General features: G+C 41.0%; 1 protein-coding gene across 1 annotated transcript; it reads left to right on the top strand.

The window, feature by feature from the left end:
- The first annotated feature begins 139 nt into the window (after positions 1-139).
- LOC124721385 (cytochrome b5-like) lies at positions 140-4,410 on the top strand. The gene is made up of 4 exons (XM_047246321.1): positions 140-366; positions 1,951-2,079; positions 2,165-2,232; positions 2,530-4,410. The coding sequence occupies exons 1-4, from the start codon at positions 250-252 to the stop codon at positions 2,615-2,617; spliced, it is 402 nt and encodes a 133-aa protein (XP_047102277.1). The 5' UTR covers positions 140-249; the 3' UTR covers positions 2,618-4,410.
- Positions 4,411-21,643: the final 17,233 nt, after the last annotated feature.

Below are 21,643 nucleotides of genomic sequence, written 5' to 3'. Positions count from 1 at the left end.
CAAATCTCGGTACTTTTTTATCCTTCTGTCTACTAGTATATCGATTGTCTCCAATAAACGTACCTCTGACGGTAAATTCGACCTTCATATGTTGCCTACAGTGCAGCAATGACATCAAGATTTTAATTTGATCTCCGTCGTTACATCAGTGTTGAGGTTGGTGGGGTGTTACTTAAGAGGGAAGGTGCTGATAGGTGCTGTAGTCAGATTGAAGTTATTTGCTAAGGTAGTGAAGGATACTCGTGAGCCATGGACCAACCTGTGAAGCTGTTTCGTATGGCTGAAGTTGCGAAGTGCAATGACAGTAAACAGACTTATATTGTGATACACAATGCTGTGTACGACGTAACTGCCTTTTTAAATGAGGTAACTTCATTTTTGTTACTGAAAGTGTGTGAAAATGTTTTTAGTTAGCCGTTTCAGTTGCCTACCCCCATTCTTCAGTCTCATACATGTCGCGTAAAATAAAAACATCTGTCTAAATTCGTAGGTATAGAGTTGGTTTATTGCTATCACTCAAACTTTCAGCGTAATGCATATGTCGATGCAGTTACTGATCCTGTAAGTGTGCTGCTATCATCCCTGTAACCTGTTCGTCGTCTGTGTGATGTTCAGTACCTCCATGCTTTAAGACAGATCCGGTTGCCAGTGTTTGAGGTCAATTTATAATTGACTCAGATTTTTGTTATGAGAGTGGCCAGATTCTGAGCGACGGATGGCTTGATAAGAGATCAACGTACATAAGTGGAATACAAATGTTGTTATCTTTTGTATGTGGAAATTGCGTTTTTTTTTTTTTTTTTTTTTTTTTGCCTGTTGTACGTTCAACAATTGAGCTAAGAATCTTTAGATATTATTGCAGTTTAATGTTTAGTGTACGCGAATCCAGTGAATACAAGTTGAAATGTCATCAGTAACAGACTGAAGACTATCTTAGTTGTTAGTTACGTGTTCCACAAAGGTGGATCCTCAGTTAAACAAGATACTCATGAGAAACACTCGATCTGCAACATTTCAGTGTGTCACTCTTCTCAAGTCCCATGCCCGCCTTAATTATTGACTTTTAACTTTGCGAGGCCACTTTGGTGCTGTAACTTTATGGACCTGAGCTGAAATACATATTAGCCATTTCGTTGGCAGCAAAATAAGATTCTGACATTAATAGAATCACCGTCCAGATTTTCAAAAATATTATATCTGGAATATCTCATAACACAGTGACTTTATGGGTTGATAACGCTGTTGGTAACGTTATTGCAACTAGCTTTCAAATAAAAATAGTTTCGTTGAGGCGTGGTATGGAAGAATTTGCTTCAATAAGTTAGTGAATTAACATAGTTGATAAAATGCAGCAAAACCTTGGGAAGGAGGAACTTCTGTAAGCAAGTATTTAATATGAAAAAAGCTTTTTCAGATTCGAAACTGAACACTATAACCCCCCCCCCCCCCCCCCCCGCCTCCATTTTTACATCTGTATTTCTTAGCTTTGTTGGCAGTAAATATTAGAATTATTTTTCTTAGGCAGTGCCCTGTTGCTTTACTTCAGATCAACAGCTTGTATCAGTACAAAGTAGAGAACTATAAATAGGTGGTACATACTGTGTACCTTCATGCACGTGACTATGTAATTCTGGTTAATTGACAGTAGTTCGTCTACTGAAGTTGCTGATATTAAAATAGTCTTTGACTAGGAAAAAATGTGGGTACTGAAATGTCGTGGTTATAATTTCATATGATCGTTGCATCAAAGTATTTGGCATGATAGGTAATGAATGAAGTCATATTATTTATACACATTGTACATATAGTGGAATAATAGCGCACAGTTTTGCCCCACAACATTATCATCAATCAATAAATTTAAAAAGTGCTAATTTTATGTTTGTGCTGTGTGCAATCTGCATATTAATCTTTTCATAAAGACTGTGATATATGTATTTATTTTTACAGCACCCAGGTGGTGAAGAAGTTTTATTGGATCAAGCTGGGAAAGATGGTACTGAAGCATTTGAAGATGTTGGCCATTCTACTGATGCAAGGGACATGATGACTAAGTACAAAATTGGTGAACTAGTGGAGGTAAGCAAAAATTAATTTGAAGCTCAAGTTTTCATTCTGATGTATAGATTTGCAACAAAATATCTCTTTCTTATTCTGTTTTTAGGAAGATCGTGTTGAAACAAAAGTAAAACCTCCAGTGAACTGGGATACTGATAAGGAAACGAGTAACAGGTAATGGTTTGATATTTTTGTGGACATATCATAGAGACTGTAGTGGTAGTACTTGAATATATATACTGCTCTGCAGCAATGAGACACGATGCTTTCCTGATTTCTGCCATGTTGGATAGCAGTTACGGTGCCAGACTTCATATGGTATGGAGTTTCTTATTTACTGTGTGTGTGTGTGTGTGTGTGTGTGTGTGTGTGTGTGTGTGTGTGTGTGTCGTTTGAGAGAGAGAGTGCAATATCAAATTGCAATTTCATACTACTTAACACACATACCTCACATGGAACTTTTTGTTGCAGTTCTTGGAAATCGTGGATCATCCCTGTTGCATTGGGAGTTGTGGCAACAATTTTGTACAGATCGTATTTTATAGCACAGGGTCACTAACCCTAATGTACCTTTTCATATGAAGAAATGGATGGATGTTTAAAATATACAAGGGAGTTACTTGTTCTTCATGGAGATAATTTAGTTGAATATCCAGTGAAGAGTGAGTGAGTGTGTCTGAGAGTATCTGTAACAAACAAACAAACAAAAAAAAAAAACAAAAAAATATACACAATATTCCATGAAGCACAGAGAAGCCAATGCAGTGTTTAAATTTTGATTCTCGGGTTAAAATGTTTTTAGTAATTTGCTGTTTCAAAAGTTGTGATGAACAAATAGATTATGACACTTCAGTACATTTTTCCATAAGTAACTTTTTAGGCTGTTATTGTGAGTTAAGGCTATCTTAGTGTGAACCTTACAAATATATCAAAATTTGGGACTTAATATACTTTTGTGATTATTTGGAACTCCTGTTGAGATGACTTAAGTCAGTAACAGTATTTGTTTACGGCTGCATAACACTTCTGGTACAGCCGTTCCATTTTATTTTGGTGTGATTGTAATTATTAAATATTTTGAAGCATAATGCAATGATTTATCATAATATTGGCTTAAAGAAACCCAGACCATTCAAATTAATTCTTCATGAAATTATTTGGTGTGCATATTGTTTCAAATCGTACCAAAGAAAGTTTTCTGAAGTCTGTCTTGTTAATTAGTTTTGGCTTACAAAATCATCGGAAAATGGCTGTATAAGCAAAAGAACATACTACTAATATAAATAAATGCTACAGCACATTTGTTTTCATTCATTAGTATGAAACAGTTCTTCTGAGCAGAGATAAAAAGAAATCTGTTAAAATTTTTCAATCTGTTAAGACTTAGCACTCTGTTGCACTAATAGTGATTGAAAATAGGTAATGGAGATAGGTATTCACTGATCGTAATATTCACTATTGCAGCTGAAACCAGACAATGAAATTGTAGGAGAAAAGTCACAAAGTATGCCAAAATATTTTTAACAAGACTTGGATGATAAACAAAGCACCCAAAAGGAGCTGTGCAGTTCACACTGGTTAATACTTAGTTAAATCCACTGTATTAAGTGCATTTTCCTCTCAAAAGGTGTCATTAGTTTTTCCTACAATTATCTCATGATCTTTCATTATCTGTGGCTGCATCCAAATAGTATTTAAAGAGTCCTTAATATATTTAATGTATTTAGATAAATGTTGTGGAATTTGCGTATTAACATCTTTCACTGTACTGCAAATGTCACAACAAGAAAGACTATTGTAATAATTGTAATAAGTTAGTGTGAGATGAAAACTCTGTATGAATGTAGCCATATTTATGTTTAAAACTGTGGCATGATAAAGATACCTTGTGTGAAATCCATTATTGTAGATGATAAATACAGTTCAGGCAGCAAGGAAAGACTGTGTGCATTAGCCGAAATGTTTGAGGATGTAATTGTTTTGTATTATTCATGTGAATATGCCGAAGTGTTTTGGGATTATGTGAGGTAATGGTTTGTCATTAAATTCTATTAAATAGAATGACTGAACACTTTTGCAAAGCATTCTGCAGAATTTTTTCTGAAGTTCATTCAGGACTGTTATGGTATGTACTTTACTTGTGCTTCCTATAAATTGTAGAGTGTGTGTGTGTGTGTGTGTGTGTGTGTGTGTGTGTGTGTGTGTGTGTGTGTGTGTCACACTTTGGGAACAACATGATTTTTTGGGTGCAGCTGACTAATGTTTAAGTTCTTAATGCATTTATCAGAAATCATTTGAAAGTTTGTAGAGACTATGGGAATTGTTAAATAAAATATTATTTTATTCATAAAACTTCAACCTTTTCTTGTCATTACAGAAGAAAAAGTAATTTAGTTTCTCGCTTTCAGATCTCTAAAAGAAATTGATTTTTATGTCCTCAGTCTTCTAAGATATCATTGTACCAGCTTTGTAAAAACAAAATCAGTGGCATGTTCCCTTGCATGATATTGTCTTTAATCTTTAAATTTGAAGTTTTGGTGCATCACCTGAAGAATGAAGTAACTAAATTCTAAAGTCTCAGTAACAAATTAACATATTAGATCCCATGTTTCTGAGTATTAAATTGTTTTATTAGCTGTGTTAACATGAGATTTTCCTTTGGGTACACACCAGAGTTAGTTCTGGGAACACAGAATGATACATTGTCCTGAAAATTTCGACTTGTTTGGAAACAGTGCTAAAATTTGATACAGTTGTATCACTGCTTATTGGGGGCCTTGAGTTGCACTTGGTGTAATTGTTTTGCTTAGATAGTACTTTTAAATTACTATGTATATTCAGTACACTTTTATTTTGTGGCACTGCTTTTGGTAAGTTTCTTCTTGACATTTGACATATTTTGAGTAGATGTGCCACATCCACCAAAATTTTACAAGCTTAGTTAAAGAAAAATATGCATAAGTTTCCCTTCACTCGAGGTATTTTAATCTTTGTTGCTGTTAAGTCTTTGCAAACACCCCTTAATAGTGCAGTTTATTTTAATACTCTTTCATCTGGAGAACAGAACTTTTTCAGTGTTGCTGGTCTAAGTATTTCATATTGAGATGCAGAGCAATTCCTTAGAGCAATATGCTTGAGGACAGGTAAGATTCTGGAGAGATGGGCAGGTTACATTGAGTCTCTGCAGGCAAATCACCAGGAAGCTGACGACTTACAGAAATGAGTTTGTGGTGATGCATGTGTAGAACTGGAAATATGGCAGGAATCCAGACTGGAGAGGATCTACAGCTAAAGAAAATATTTGAGAAAGTGTAATTAGTAAACTTTTAATGTGAAAGGGGAGGGGAAATTAGATTTTTTACCCCAAAAGTCGGAGTATCATACAAACATACATACATAATTGCAGCTGGAGTCATAAGTGATACGTGAAAAGCGTCATAGAGGTCTTTACTGTGAGGTAGTATTTAAAAGTGTAAATTACAGTATCTTAATATGGATGTTCTTGTCTAAAAATAAAGTAACAAAACTTGGAACAGATAATTACTTAGGCCTCACTGTGTATTGGTGTTAACTCACGGAGCACTGTTTACATCGTGAAATGTGCAGTGAGGCACTGACTAGTCCTTGCTGGCCAGCAATGGTATTCCATGAAACAAAACATTTGTTCCCAGATCTATGCATTTTACTTAAAATTGTGTACTTCCATTCACCTATAGGTGGCATCTGGTAGCATTAAAGTTGCTCTTATTGGCACTGGTTTCCTTTGCTGTCTGCAGGTTGAGTTGTTTCACAAGAATTCTGTTGTAATTATACACAGAGTTAAAATGGCTTTTTACATCCTTATCCCACGTAATAAGATTGTGACAGATGGAGGTAACTGCTTTCTGACAAAAAGTAACAAAAATTAGAATCGTGAATTATGCAGAGAATTTTCTACCAGACACCACACTGCCAAGAAACTGATGCCCTTTCTGTACTGTGACATAAAAGGAGCGACTGGCTAGCTGAGTTGAAGCAGTACCTGTGTGGACTAGCTTGAGCACCGGCAGTGTAACATATTAACTGCCACAAGGTGCAGCTAGAGCTTTGTCTTTTGTTGCTATCAATTGAGCAGAACATGTGAAATTTGAGTGATCAGTTCACATACTTTTAGAAAGTAATTATTGATGGTCAAAAGCCTTAGTGGCACTAGAGTTCATATTTAAGAGGCAGGGTATTGTTGGTTTAATGTGTGATGTACTTTCCTGAGGATGTTTTAAAAGATACATTGGAGTGTTGTGTACATTTGAATAAATAATGGGATCTTGATGTCCACATATAACTGCATATCCTACGTGTTTGTAACAAAGGTTGCTGCAATAGTGTGTTTACCATTTCCCGAACAAGATCCATGTGCATCTGTCCCATAGAGGTTCACATTTCTAAAGTGTTTTGCCCTTCACTGGGTTGGAAAGTTTCCACAGTCAAAAAGTTGTCTGTATTTACTTTGCAATTATGACATATTCAACCAGTATACTTACTGAACATGAAGAGTGCATTCAATAGTCAGTAAAACAATGTGGGAAAAAGTTTAGGCCACACTGGTTTTCCTTTCAGATGTTTAAGAGCTCAGATATTCTATGTAACTATGTGGTGTACAGTTTGAAATTATAGTAGCAGCATGAACAACTGTCACCATCTAACCACACATCAAGGGAATTTAGAGCATCAAACCGTAACCTTTTAAAGTGACAAAAGGAGATTTTTCAGCACAACAGTGAAATACATCAGTAAGTAAGCTTTGGGAATAAGCCTGCCGAATTTATTATGTATTTTTTTAAATCTTCCCTGTGGTGCATGCCGGCTGGTGTGACCGTGCGGTTAAAGGCGCTTCAGTCTGGAACCGCGTGACCGCTACGGTCGCAGGTTCGAATCCTGCCTCGGGCATGGATGTGTGTGATGTCCTTAGTTTAGTTAGGTTTAATTAGTTCTAAGTTCTAGGCGACTGATGACCTCAGAAGTTAAGTCGCATAGTGCTCAGAGCCATTTGAACCTGTGGTGCAGGTTGGTGAATATTCACAATAATGAATCTGGAGGAAAACCAGTCTATTTAGTAATACCAGTTGTTTGAGAGTGGTGTGTGTGTGTGTGTGTGTGTGTGTGTGTGTGTGTGTGTGTGTGTGTGTGTGTATATATATATATATATATATAATGTTAGTTGAATTGCCTAGATTTCATATATATGTGAACTAGGTGATTAAGATTTTTAAAGAAAGAGTTTTATATTTTAACAAATCAACTAAGATAACTTCCTCCTGTGAAAACCTCAGTACTTGTCACCATCACTTAAATGGTTAATATAGTCATTGCATATCCATGTGGTTCAGTCGACAAGTCTAGAATTATCTGTGAAGTTTAACATATGAACTTTTGAGTTCTTTAAACTGGCATGGGTGGTGGCTGAAAGAAAGTCACGTTGTCCCTGATAGAAATGTCTAGGTTGAACTCCCTTGTGAGACATGTTTAATAAAAATAAAGCATTATTGAAATACTTAAATGAACTGTATAATAGCGTCATTCAAAAACAAACGAGCCATAGGCTGTTATATGGAAACAGCTGACAGGATTGTAATGCCATTGTGCACTTTAAGAAGTTGTGGTTTCTATACAAGCACTGAGGCCCCACACTCGCTGTTCGTGAGTGAGTGTGTGGTGCACACCCACCTGACGACTGAGCGGGCACATGCACGCGTTGTCCGCCCTCTGCATTCTGCAGTGCTGCAAAGGGTGAAACGGAGACTTCAAAAGAAGAGCAAAGGGCCGTAGTGGGTTTCTTTACAGTGGAAGGACTGTGGGGAGCGGTGATTAATCGAAGAATTGCACGTAAGTACGAAGCGCGCTACATGTTCATTGCGAGGGTGAAGATGTGGCATAAGCGATCCATGGAAGGAGCATCCTGTTGGATAAAATTTTCCACAGAATGCACCAATAAAATTTCTGCATTTAGAAGAGAAAGTTGCTGACTGAAATTTCGTGAAAAGATTTCACCGCAACGAAAAACATTTGTTTTAACGACTGCCACCCCAAATTGCTAACGTAATCGTGATACTCTCCCCTGTACTTCGTGATAACATAAAACGAGCTGCACTCCTTATGAACTCTTTCGATGTTCTCCTTCAATCCTATCTGATACAGATGCCATACTGGTCAACAATGTTCCAAAAGAGTACATAGAATTGTAGTCTATATAGTCTAGATTCCTTAAAAGGTTAGCTAGGAAGTAGCTATTAAAAAGGAAAATTGATAATTTGAAGTGGGAATAAGTGAAGTGCAGCAGCAGGGAGAACAAATCTCTGGTCAGGTATGCACAACGTTATCAACACAGAATGGGGTGGGTGGGGGAGATGATGGTAAGTGTTCAGGCAGTTGAAGGAGACGCAAATTTGTGATGCTTGATTAGAATTCGATTGCAGGAAAAAGAAGACTAGAGGAAATGAATGAACGAGGAAGCCACCTAGTAGAATTCTGTGTAGAGCTAATTTAATCATTTTTTTCCCTTTATTGTTATTTGAATACCTGAACAATCAGGTAGCCTGTCAGCGGCATGGTACGCCGCTCTTCAGCCATAATGTTAACAATAACAGTACAAGAAGGGAGAATTAGAATTAACATAGTGACGGGCAAAAAATAGTGGTCACAGATACACAAAAAACACAGAGCCGTTCACACTCGACGATAACGACACTGGAAACACGTTGGCACGGCGCACATAACACTGATGAATCCGACGGGACAAGTGAACGTAGAAGCGTGACGGCGGCCACTAAAAACACAAAACGACGTCACACACACGAGACACTGATGGCGATGATCTTCGGCACGCGAAAGTTCACGTAGCGTGTGCGAGTCCGGGGACCTGCCAAGAGGGGTGAAGTGGGGGAGAGGGGAGAACAAGGATGCCAATGGCTGAGGAAATGGAGGGAGGAGGAGAGGGACAGGGGAGGGGAAGCCTGGGGGAGGAGTGGGGAGAAATGGAGGAGGGAGGGAGGGTGCCTAGAGGAGCAAACTCAGGAGGAGGGTGGGAGGATCAAAGTTGGTTGGAGGGGAGGAGGGCATCATCAGGGAGAGGGAGCTGGCGGAAGCCACCTTGGGAGAGTGGAGGGTGGAGAGATGGAGACTGGGTGGGACGTGGGAATACAGGCGCAGCAGCGGGCGGGGGTGGGAGAGGATCGGGGAGACTAGTGGGTGAGGAGGATAGAGTTTGCGGGAGGTGTACAGGATCCGTATCCTTTCAAGGAAAAGGAGGAGGTGGGGGAAGGGGATGAGATCGTACAGGATCCGCCTGGGGGAGGGGAGACGGGTGCGATAGGCGAGGTGGAGAGCATGGCGTTCAAGGATTTGGAGAGATTTATAAAAGGTAGGGGGGGCGGAGATCAAAGCTGGATGGGCGTAACAAAGAATAGGGCGGATGAGGGATTTATAGGTGTGGAGGATGGTGGAGGGGTCCAGACCTCACGTACGGCCGGAGAGGAGCTTGAGGAGACTGAGTCGGGAGTGTGCCTTAGCTTGGATTGTCCGGAGATGGGGAGTCCAGGAGAGGCGACGGTCGAGGGTGACGCCAAGGTACTTAAGGGTGGGAGTGAGGGCGATAGGACGGCCATAGATGGTGAGATAGAAATCAAGGAGGCGGAAGGAAGGGGTGGTTTTGCCTACAATGATCGCCTGGGTTTTGGAGGGATTGACCTTGAGCAACCACTGGTTGCAACAAGCGGTGAACCGGTCAAGATGGGATTGGAGAAGGTGTTGGGAGCGCTGCAGGGTGGGGGCAAGGGCAAGGAAGGCAGTGTCATCGGCAAACTGGAGAAGGTGGATGGGGGGTGACGGCGGCAGCATGTCCGTCGTGTACAAAAGGTACAGAAGGGGGGAGAGGACGGAGCCTTGGGGCACACCGGCGGAGGGAAAAAGGTGTAGGAATCTGTGTTATGGATGGTGACATATGAAGGACGGCAGGAGAGAAAGGAGCCGATCAGATGGACGTAGTTGATGGGAAGGGCGAAGGTTTGGAGCTTGAAGAGGAGAGCGGAATGCCATACGCGGTCATAAGCACGTTCGAGGTCCAGGGAGAGGAAGATTGCGGAGCGACGGGAATTAAGCTGGTCAGAAAGGGGATGAGTGAGGTGAAGGAGAAGGTCGTCGGAAGAGAAGGACGGCCGAAAGCCACACTGGGTAACGGGAAGGAGGCAGTGCTGGCGGAGATGCTGGTGGATGCGTCGGGTGAGGATAGATTCTAGGACCTTGCTGAAGACCGAGGTAAGGCTGATGGGACGGTAGGAGGAGACGGCGGTTTGCCAGGTTTAAGGAACATTAAGATACGGGAGGTTTTCCACAGGTCGGGGTAGTAACCGGTGGACAGGACTACATTGTAGAGCCTGGCCAGGGTGGAGAGGAAAGAGACAGGAGCTTCACGAAGGTGACGGTAGGTGACACGATCGTGACCAGGAGCGGTGTTGCGTTTTGTGCGGAGTGTAGCAATGAGTAATTTAATCATTGCCAGCACTTTGCTTAAGAATCATATAAGAAAGTTGTACATGTGAAAGAGACCTGTGGCCACTGGAAGTTTTCAGATTATATAATGGTAAGGCAAAGTTTTAAAAACGAAATTTGAAACTCTTAAGACATTTCCAGGGACAGATGTGGACTCTGACTGTAATCTACTGGTTTCGAACTGCAGAATAAAACTGAAAGTATGTAGGAAATTTAGGAGATGAGACCTGGATAAATTGAAGCAATCAGAGGCTGTTGAGAGTTTCAGAGCGAGCATAAGACAACATTTGACTGAAATGGGGAAACAAACACAATAGCAAACTTATGGGTAGCTTTGAGAGATGAAATAGTGAAGTCTGCAGAAGACTGCAGGGGGCATTGAAAATTTAATTGATGAAAGGAGAAGATATAAAAATGAAGCAGGTGAAAGGGAATACAAGTGTCTAAAACAGATAGTCACAGAAAGTATATCAATATTAAGGACAGGGTAGAGTACAAATGCAAGGTTCCGGAAGCATACATAAGTGGAGAAAAAATAGGTGTGCCTGCAAGAAAATTAGAGACGTTTGGTGAAAAGAAAGCAACTGTATGGACACGAAGAGCTCAGATAACAAAGCAATGCTATGCAAAGAAGGGAAAGGTGGGAGGAATACACACAGTCCAGTCACATTATGGTGACCACCCACCATTAGCCTGAATAACCATCTTTTGCAGTGCAGGAAGAGAGTCAATAGGGTACTGACAGGCATGTGGAGCCATGCAGACTCCAGTGCCATGGCCAGCTGCTCTAGGTTTCTCAGTTGAGTATGTTCAATCCTGCAACCGGCCATCCTGATTTAGGTTTTCCGTGATTTTCCTAAATCGTTCCAGGGGTTCCTTTGAAAGGGCACGGCCGACTTCCTTCCATGCCCTTCCCTATTCCAATGAGACCGATGCCCTCGCAGTTTGATCTCTTCCACCATACAACCCAACCCTCTCAGTTGAGTATCCATGGCACGAACAGCCCAGTTGTGGTGGTCCCACAGATTCTTGATTGGGTTTAAATACAGGAAGTTTGGTGCTCACGGTAGTAAGGTAAACTCATCCTTGTGCTCTTCGAAATATGCACGTACACTGCGAGCTGTATGACGTGTTCCATTTTTCTGCTGGTAGGTGCCATCATGGTGAGGAAAAAACAAACTGCGTGTAGGGGTGGACATGATCCCCAAGGAGAGATGTACACTGGTCTTGATCCATTGTCCCTTTCAGAATGACGAGATCATCAGGGAATACTACGAAAACATTCCCCAGATCATAACGACCCTTCCTCCGATCTTGAGTCTTCTGACGATTGCTGCTGTGCCATACACAAAATGGCCATCTGTCTGATGGAGCATAAAATGTCATTCATCGGAAAAGACAACCCTTTGCCGCTGAGTGGACATCCAGTTACTATATTGGTGGGCAATCCCAACCTTGGTTGCTGATGAACAGCAGTCAGCATAGGTGTATGAACAAGGTGTCTGCTGCAAAGGCCCATATGCAGTAACATTCACTGAACAGTCATTGAGGAGACACTGTTGGTAGTCCTTTGGTTCATATGGGTGGTCAGTTGCTCAACATTGCACATATATTCGCCCACACACATCTCAATAGCCATCGTTTGACCTAGTCATCTATGGCCTGTTGTGCACCACAGCTGGCTTGGTGCCAGTTTTGGATAGCGCCATTTTGCCTTGCATGCAGACAGTTTACAAAATTAGCTTTTTCAGAAATGTTTCCAGCCCTGGTCCAGAAGCCAATGATCATGCCATTTTGGATGTTAGATACATCACTCCCATTCTGCATTACGTCAATGACTGTACTGTACATCTCCCGACATGCCTTATACACCCATCACTGCCAGAGCTGCCACCTGCCGTCTGTAAGTGGTTATCACACTTCGATGTTGAACATAGGTGGTGGTCACATTAATCTGACTGGGCCATGTATATAGGACATCTACAAGGGAAAAGAACTTGAGGATAGTATTATAGAATGGGAAGAGGCAGTAGATGAAGACGAGATGGGAAGTATGAAATGGAAAGGTGAATCTGACAGAGCACTGAAAGTTACAAGGGCGTCCATACCTGGCGACTGATTTTTAACAGGGTGAGAAATGAAATTTTTGTATGGCTACTTACAAGTCGAAACAACGCCCCTGGAGAAGATGACGTTTTGTCAGTGTTATAGACATTCTTGGGAGAGCCAGTCATGACAAAATTATTCTATGTAGTGGGCAAGATGTACGACACAGGCGAAATATTTTCAGACTTCAGGAAGAATGTAATAATTCCAGTGCCAAAGAAGGCAGGTGTGAATACTACTGCCGGACCACCATTTATGGTTGCAAAATATTAACACTAATTATTTGCAGAAGAATGGAGAAATTTGGAGAGGTTGACCTTGTGGAAGATCAGTATGGGTTCCGGAGAAACGTAGCAACACATGAGGCAATTCTCACTCTATGGTTTATCCTTGAAGAAAGGTTGAAGAAACGCAAACATTTACATCATCTGTAGTTTTAGAGAGAGCTTTTGACAGTGTTGATTGGACTACACTCATTGAAATTTATAAAATGAGCAGGGATTAAATACACGAATCGAATGGTTATTTGTAACTTTTACAGAAACCAAACTGCAGTTAGAAAAGGTGAAAAAATGAAAAGAAAGTAGTAGTTGAGAAGGAAGCGAGAGAGGATTGTAGTCTATTCCCGATGTTATTCAATCTGTATACAAAGAAAGCTGTGAAGCTAGCCAAAGAGAAGTTTGGTAAGAGAATTAAAAGTCAGGAAAAAGAAACAAGAACCGTCAGAAGAGATGAAGTCGATCAAAAAATGTCGTTTTTATTTTAATTTAGGGGAATCTATGTAAGAATTCGTTTAAACAAATTACGTGTAATCCTTAGCATTTCAATATTACATCTAATGCTGGATGTAGGCATATCCTATTGTGCTTTTGGACTTGTATTAACTTAAAAGTCGATCGGCTTCATCCCACTCACCGGTTTTTTAAAGGTCTATAACGGCTTCATCCAGGTTATATTAATTTTTAAAATATTAGAGGTTGTTCCTCAGGGACCTAACATGTAGATCAGTTAACAAATAGAATATTTTATGGTTAGAACATTGTATTTTCCTTAAAACATAGCTACTACACATAAAATTATCTTACATTATCAAGAATTTTCACTCAGTTTGTGAAATGTCAATGTCTGGGAAAATGTAGCATCCACTACTGATGCCCTTGGGCTTCATTTTTGTTACAGTTTGTGTACATCAGTAACTTCTGGAAATAAAAAATGAACCTGCTTGGATCCTTTTTTCCTTAAATAACTCACTTCAGTGTCACTATCAGCCGTCTGAATTATTTGACCTATAAAATATCTAGAATGAGATTTTCACTCTGCAGCGGAGTGTGCGCTGATATGAAACTTCCTGGCAGATTAAAACTGTGTGCCCGACCGAGACTCGATCTCGGGACCTTTGCCTTTCGCGGGCAAGTGCTCTACCAACTGAGCTACCGAAGCACGACTCACGCCCGGTACTCACAGCTTTACTTCTGCCAGTACGCCTGGTAGAGCACTTGCCCGCGAAAGGTAAAGGTCCCGAGTTCGAGTCTCGGTCGGGCACACAGTTTTAATCTGCCAGGAAGTTTTATAAAATATCTGTTCCTACTACCAGTGGGAAATGATATCAATACAAATTCACCACTCTCGTAAGAACTACCATTTTCACCTTCTTCGATAGTTCCGCCATAATATATGACTCTAGATCTACCACTGTCATCGTTGACGATTATCTTCAGATCAAAATGCTGTTCCCTTGCTATCTGCAACATTGCGACTTTTTTGCCTTGGGCATTTCTTGGTACTTCCGGTGGTCTCCTTCCTCAGTTCCTTTAGGTAGTCCACCAATGTGTTACCCCACCTTTGTTCCAATTCTTCATTTTCCCTTGTAGATTTTGAAACTTTCTTAACCACAGCTTCTCGACTAAGAGGAACAACGCCACATGCTGCAAACCCTGCCACAACGTTGGATGTTAGGTGAACATCCTTTTTCCTTGAATGTTTTCGTCAGCATCTTAGGAAACTCACAATTAGGCAAGATTGCTCTGGTTACTCAGCATGCAGCTTTACTCTATAGTTTAATGATGATGGCGTCCTCTTGGGTAAAATATTCCGGAGGTAAAATAGTCCCCCATTCGGATCTCCGGTCGGGGACTACTCAGGAGGACGTCGTTATCAGGAGAAAAAAAACTGGCGTTCTACGGATCGGAGCGTGGAATGTCAGATCCTTTAATCGAGCAGGCAGGTTAGAAAATGTAAAAAGAGAAATGGATAGGTTAAAGTTAGATATAGTAGGAATTAGTGAAGTTCGCTGGCAGGAGGAACAAGACTTTTGGTCAGGCGAATACAGGGTTATAAATACAAAATCAAAAAGGGGTAATGCAGGAGTCGGTTTAATAATGAATAAAAAACAGGAGTGTGGGTAAGCTACTACAAACAGCATAGTGAACGCATTATTGTGGCCAAGATAGACACGAAGCCCACGCCTACTACAGTAGTACAAGTTTATATGCCAACTACCTCTGCAGATGACGAAGAAATTGAAGAAATGTATGATGAAATAAAATAAATTATTCAGATTGTGAAGGGAGACGAAAATTTCATAGTCATGGGTGACTGGAATTCGGTAGTAGGAAAAGGGAGAGAAGGAAAAGTAGTACGTGAATATGGATTGGGGCTGAGAAATGAAAGAGGAAGCCGCCTTGTAGAATTTTGCACAGAGCATGACTTAATGATAGCTAACACTTGGTTCAAGAATCATAAAAGACGGTTGTATACCTGGAAGAATCCTTGAGATACTAAGAGGTATCAGATAGATTATATAATGGTAAGACAGAGATTCAGGAACCAGGTTTTAAATTGTAAGACATTTCCAAGGGCAGATGTGGACTCTGACCACAATCTATTGGTTATGAACTGTAGATTAAAACTGAAGAAACTACAAAAAGGTGGGAAATTAAGGAGATGGGACCTGGATAAACTAACAAAACCAGAGGTTGTACAGAGTTTCAGGGAGAGCATAAGGGAACATTTGACACGAATGGAGGAAAGAAATACAGTAGAAGAAGAATGGGTAGCTTTGAGAGATGAAGTAGTGAAGGCAGCAGAGGATAAAGTAGGTAAAAAGACGAGGGCTTGTAGAAATCCTTGGGTAAACGAACAAATATTGAATTTAATTGATGAAAGGAGAAAATATAAAAATGCAGTAAATGAAGCAGGCAAAAAGGAATACAAACGTCTCAAAAATGAGATCAACAGGAAGTGCAAAATGGCTAAGCAGGCATGGCTAGAGGACAAATGTAAGGGTGTTGAGGCTTATCTCACGCGGGGTAAGATAGATACTGCCTACAGGAAAATTAAAGAGACCTTTGGAGAAAAGAGAACCACTTGTATGAATATCAAGAGCTCAGATGGAGACCCAGTTCTAAGCAAAGAAGGGAAAGCAGAAAGGTGGAAGGAGTATATAGAGGGTCTATACAAGGGCGATGTACTTGAGGACAATATTATGGAAATGGAAGAGGTCATAGATGAAGATGAAATGGGAGATATGATATTGCATGAAGAGTTTGACAGAGCACTGAAAGACCTGAGTCGAAACAAGGCCCCGGGAGTAGACAACATTCCATTAGAACTACTGACGGCCTTGGGAGAGCCAGTCCTGACAAAACTCTACCATCTGGTGAGCAAGATGTATGAGACAGGCGAAATACCCTCAGACTTCAAGAAGAATATAATAATTCCAACCCCAAAAAAAGCAGGTGCTGACAGATGTGAAAATTACCAACCTATCAGTTTCATAAGCCACAGCTGCAAAATACTAACACGAATTCTTTACAGACAAAAGGAAAAAATGGGAAGATCAGTTTGGATTCCATAGAAATATAGGAACATGTGAGCCAATATTGACCCTACGACTTATCTTAGAAGCTAGATTAAGGAAAGGCAAACCTACGTTTCTAGCATTTGTAGACTTAGAGAAAGCTTTTGACAATGTTGAATGGAATACTCTCTTTCAAATTCTGAAGGTGGCAGCGGTAAGATACAAGAAGCGAAAGGCTATTTACAATTTGTACAGAAACCAGATGGCAGTTATAAGAGTTGAGGGACATGAAAGGGAAGCAGTGGTTGGGAAGGGAGTGGGACAAGGTTGTAGCCTCTCCCCAATGTTATTCAATCTGTATATTGAGCAAGCATTGAAGCAAACAAAAGAAAAATTCGGAGTAGTTATTAAAATCCATGGAGAAGAAATAAAAACTTTGAGGTTTGCCGATGACATTGTAATTCTGTCAGAGACAGCAAAGGACTTGGAAGAGCAGTTGAACGGAATGGATAGTGTCTTGAAAGGAGGATATAAGATGAACATCAACAAGAGCAAAACGAGGATAATGGAATGTAGTCGAATTAAGTCGGATGATGCTGAGGGAATCAGATTAGGAAAAAATTGTTCAAATGGCTCTGAGCACTATGCGACTTAACTTCTGAGGTCATCCGTCGCCTAGAACTTAGAACTAATTAAACCTAACTAACCTAAGGACATCACACACATCCATGCCCGAGGCAGGATTCGAACCTCCGACCGTAGCAGCCCCGCGGTTCCGGACTACGGGCCTAGAACCACTAGACCACCGCGGCCGGCCAGATTAGGAAATGAGACACTTAAAGTAGTAAAGGAGTTTTGTTATTTGGGGAGCAGAATAACTCACGATGGTCGAAGTAGAGAGTACATAAAATGTAGACTGGCAGTGGCAAGGAAAGCGTTTCTGAAGAAGAGAAATTTGTTAACATCAAGTATAGATTCAAGTGACAGGAAGTCGTTTCTGAAAGTATTTGTATGGAGTGTAGCCATGTATGGAAGTGAAACATGGACGATAACTAGTTTGGACAAGAAGAGAATAGACGCTTTCGAAATGTGGTGCTACAGAAGAATGCTGAAGATTAGATGGATAGATCATATAACTAATGAGGAGGTATCGAATAGGATTGGGGAGAAGAGAAGTTTGTGGCACAACTTGACTAGAAGAAGAGATCGGTTGGTAGGACATGTTCTGAGGCATCAAGGGATCACCAATTTAGTATTGGAGGGTAAAAATCGTAGAGGGAGACCAAGAGATGAATACACTAAGCAGATTCAGAAGGGTGTAGGTTGCGGTAGGTACTGGGAGATGAAGAATATTGCACAGGATAGAGTAGCATGGAGAGCTGCATCAAACCAGTCTCAGGACTGAAGACCACAACAACAAACAACAACACTCTGGTTATAAGTTCTCATTCTTCTAAGCACTTTTTGAAAGCTCCTTTGAGTGAATGGAAGAAGACTACAGCAAGTAGTTGGCAAATGTGGGCGGTATTTGGTGGAAGTAACATGAACTCGATTTCGTTCTCTTCACACAACTGAATAACTTGTAGAGAAAGATGACATGACAAGTTGTCTCCAGTGAACACTTTTCTACCGCCCAGCTTGCGAGCAAACATGAGCAGCATTTTCTTAAATCATTCTTCAAATATCTCAAGGTCAAACAAACAACTTGTATTCCTGTTGTTCGCACTGTCAGGAATGCCATTTTAAATCCATGTTGGGTGGAGATAATTTGCTTTATATACAAACAAAATCTGCAGCTGTAGCTGCAGTCATGACACTGACACTTGTCTTGTAAGAACTCATGATTTTCTCTGCATGCTTTACTCCTCTTTTAACCAGTGTTTTACATTGTCCTCGATCACCTGTAGCCGGCCGCGGTGGCCGTGCGGTGCTGGCGCTGCAGTCCGGAACCGCGGGGCTGCTACGGTCGCAGGTTGGAATCCTGCCTCGGGCATGGGTGTGTGTGATGTCCTTAGGTTAGTTAGGTTTAAGCAGTTCTAAGTTCTGGGGGACTTATGACCTAAGATGTTGAATCCCATAGTGCTCAGAGCCATTTGAACCATTTTTGATCACCTGTAAAGTTGGTGTCATCAAAGTTTATTATGTTACTAGGAGGCAACATATACCTCCAGATTATCAAAATAATGATGAATAACTGCCTCTATAATTCCAGCATGACTACTCTTAATATGTTGCACTGATCTTTTGGTAAGCTCCTTGTTTCTTTTCATAAAGCCTAAGAACCAGTCTCTTCCTGGTTTGTTGTTCTTAAAACGTTTCTCAACTCGCCCAGATCGATTCAAGTACCACTGTACAACATTTCTCAGATCATGTCGTTTCAAAGAAAAACCCCACTGCCCACACTTGATCAATCCATGCAATAAACAACATTCTTCGTCTTTTGAATTTAGAACAGGTTGCCCACCATATCTGTTTTTACGTTTTTGTCCATCCACTCATTTAATATTTTATAGGACACATCGTAATTCTCGGTTGCTTCACGAATCTTCAACTTCCCTTTCTTCCCCGCATTTTGCGACGAGAAGTCTCTTCACCCTTAATGTGTGACTGTGTGGTGTGCAACGTCTACTCACGGAATAATTGATGCGAATTCCTTGATGGCACGGTGACCACCGAAGGGTACGTGAAGGTTTTGGAAGATGATTTCATTCTCATTATCCAAAGTGACACTGTAAATGTAAATGTCGTGTGACTAGGGCCTCCCATCGGGTAGACCATTCACCGGGTGCAAGTCTTTCGACTTGACGCCACTTTGGCGACTTGCGCGTCGATGGGGATGAAATGATGATGATTAGGACAACACAACACCCAGTCCCAGACCGGAGAAAATCTCCGACCCAGCCGGGAATCGAACCCAGGCCCTTAGGAGTGACATTCTGTCACGCTGACCACTCAGCTACCGGGAGCGGACGAGTGACACTGATTTCGACAAGATGTGGTTCATGCAAGACGGAGCTCGACCCCATCGAACAGGAGAGTGTTTCATTTCTGGAGAATCACTTTGGGGGTAGTATTCTGACTCTAGGGTGCGCAGAGGCCACGGGCACGGACCTCGATTGGCAGCAATATTCTCCGGATCTGAACACATGCGACTCCTTTTTGTGAGGCTATATTTAAGGTGGTATTGTGACGCGTTTTGTCTGCAAAATGCATGTGCTTCTTTCCCACAGTGCCACTGAACTGATATTCATAAAGAACATTCTACAGATAGGAAATACTCTACAAGTCATTGGATTCCAAAGAGAATATATATCAAGAAGTTCTCCGATTTGCCACTATGCAGCAGCAGCGAAAATAATGACGCTGTATTGGCGATTGACTTCATCCAACCTGATCGACTTCACCCCTTCTGACGGAAATCTAAGTTTTATTGATGACATTGTAATTCTGTCAGATACAGCTCTGAACTTGGAAGAGCATTTGAACGCATTGGATAGTATCTTGAAAAGAGATTATAAGACGGACAACAATGAAAGTAAATCAATGGTAATGGAGTATAGTCAAAGTATATGAGACGATGCTGAGGGAATTAGATTAGGAAGTGACTCTCTAAAAGTGGTACGTGAGTTTTGTTATTTGAGTCGCAAAGATGATGGCTGAATTATGAAAGAAATAACAGGAAGACTCGCAATAGCAAGAAAAGCATTTCTGAAAAACAGGAATTCGTTAACATCTAACATAAAGGAAGTCTTTCTGGAGTGTGATCCTTTGTGGAAGTGAATCATGGATGATAGGCAATTGAGATATGAAGAAGGTAGAAGAGGAAGAGGAGGAGATTAGTGTCCTGTCGACTATGAGGTCATTAGAGTGGGACACAATCGTTGATTATGGAAGGATAAAGAAGGAAATTGGGCGTGCCCTTTCAAAGAAACCATCCTGGCATTTGCCTGAAATGATTTAGGGCAATAACGGCCAATTTGCGTCTCCTTCAACTGCCTGAACACTTACCATCATCTCCCCCACCCACCCCATTCTGTGTTGATAACGTTGTGCATACCTGACCAGAGATTTGTTCTCCCTGCTGCTGCACTTCACTTATTCCCACTTCAAATTATCAATTTTCCTTTTTAATAGCTACTTCCTAGCTAACCTTTTAAGGAATCTAGACTATATAGACTACAATTCTATGTACTCTTTTGGAACATTGTTGACCAGTATGGCATCTGTATCAGATAGGATTGAAGGAGAACACCGAAAGAGTTCATAAGGAGTGCAGCTCGTTTTATGTTATCACGAGGTACAGGGGAGAGTATCACGATTACGTTAGCAATTTGGGGTGGCAGTCGTTAAAACAAATGTTTTTCGTTGCGTCATTCAAAAACAAACGAGCCATAGGCTGTTATATGGAAACAGCTGACAGGATTGCAATGCCATTGTGCACTTTAAGAAGTTGTGGTTTCTATACAAGCACTGAGGCCCCACACTCGCTGTTCGTGAGTGAGAGTGTGGTGCACACCCACCTGACGACTGAGCGGGCACATGCACGCGTTGACCGCCCTCTGCATTCTGCAGTGCTGCAAAGGGTGAAACGGAGACTTCAAAAGAAGAGCAAAGGGCCGTAGTGGGTTTCTTTACAGGGGGAGGGGGGGTCTATGGGGCCCAGACAATTTCCCCCCCCCCCCCCACCTCAGTCACCTAAATGAAATTACACGCGGCGTAGTTGCCGTGTAGTGAAGTTGAAGGATATTTTGATTTTCAATCATACGACGAAAAAGGATACGCGCTGTTGATAGTCAACAAGGCCATCGACAGATTTTAATTACCGATATGTCGATAGCACTACAAGCCATCGCCCACCCATACTTCTGCCAAGACCAACTACTGCATATTATTGGCCTTATTTGATCTCAGTTGTTGTTTTGTTAATGAATTAAGTTCTTAGTTGCACTTGAATTTAATGTTAGTGCTACCATTTATTGTTTTCATTCTGTGTGCTGTTGTGATTGGTTTTAATTACAGGTGAGTCTGTAACACGAAAGTAGAGGAAAACCGATTCTGATTCATCCCCTAGCGTTATGGAAGTTAAAAGTATGTATGCTTTACTATAGCAGGCTAATTACCTATCAATAGCAATTTAATGTTAGCACTGGAGTGGTT

Source organism: Schistocerca piceifrons, chromosome X (assembly GCF_021461385.2).
Source record: "Schistocerca piceifrons isolate TAMUIC-IGC-003096 chromosome X, iqSchPice1.1, whole genome shotgun sequence".
NCBI lineage: Eukaryota > Metazoa > Arthropoda > Insecta > Orthoptera > Acrididae > Schistocerca > Schistocerca piceifrons.
This window is presented reverse-complemented; position numbering and strand designations above follow the sequence as displayed.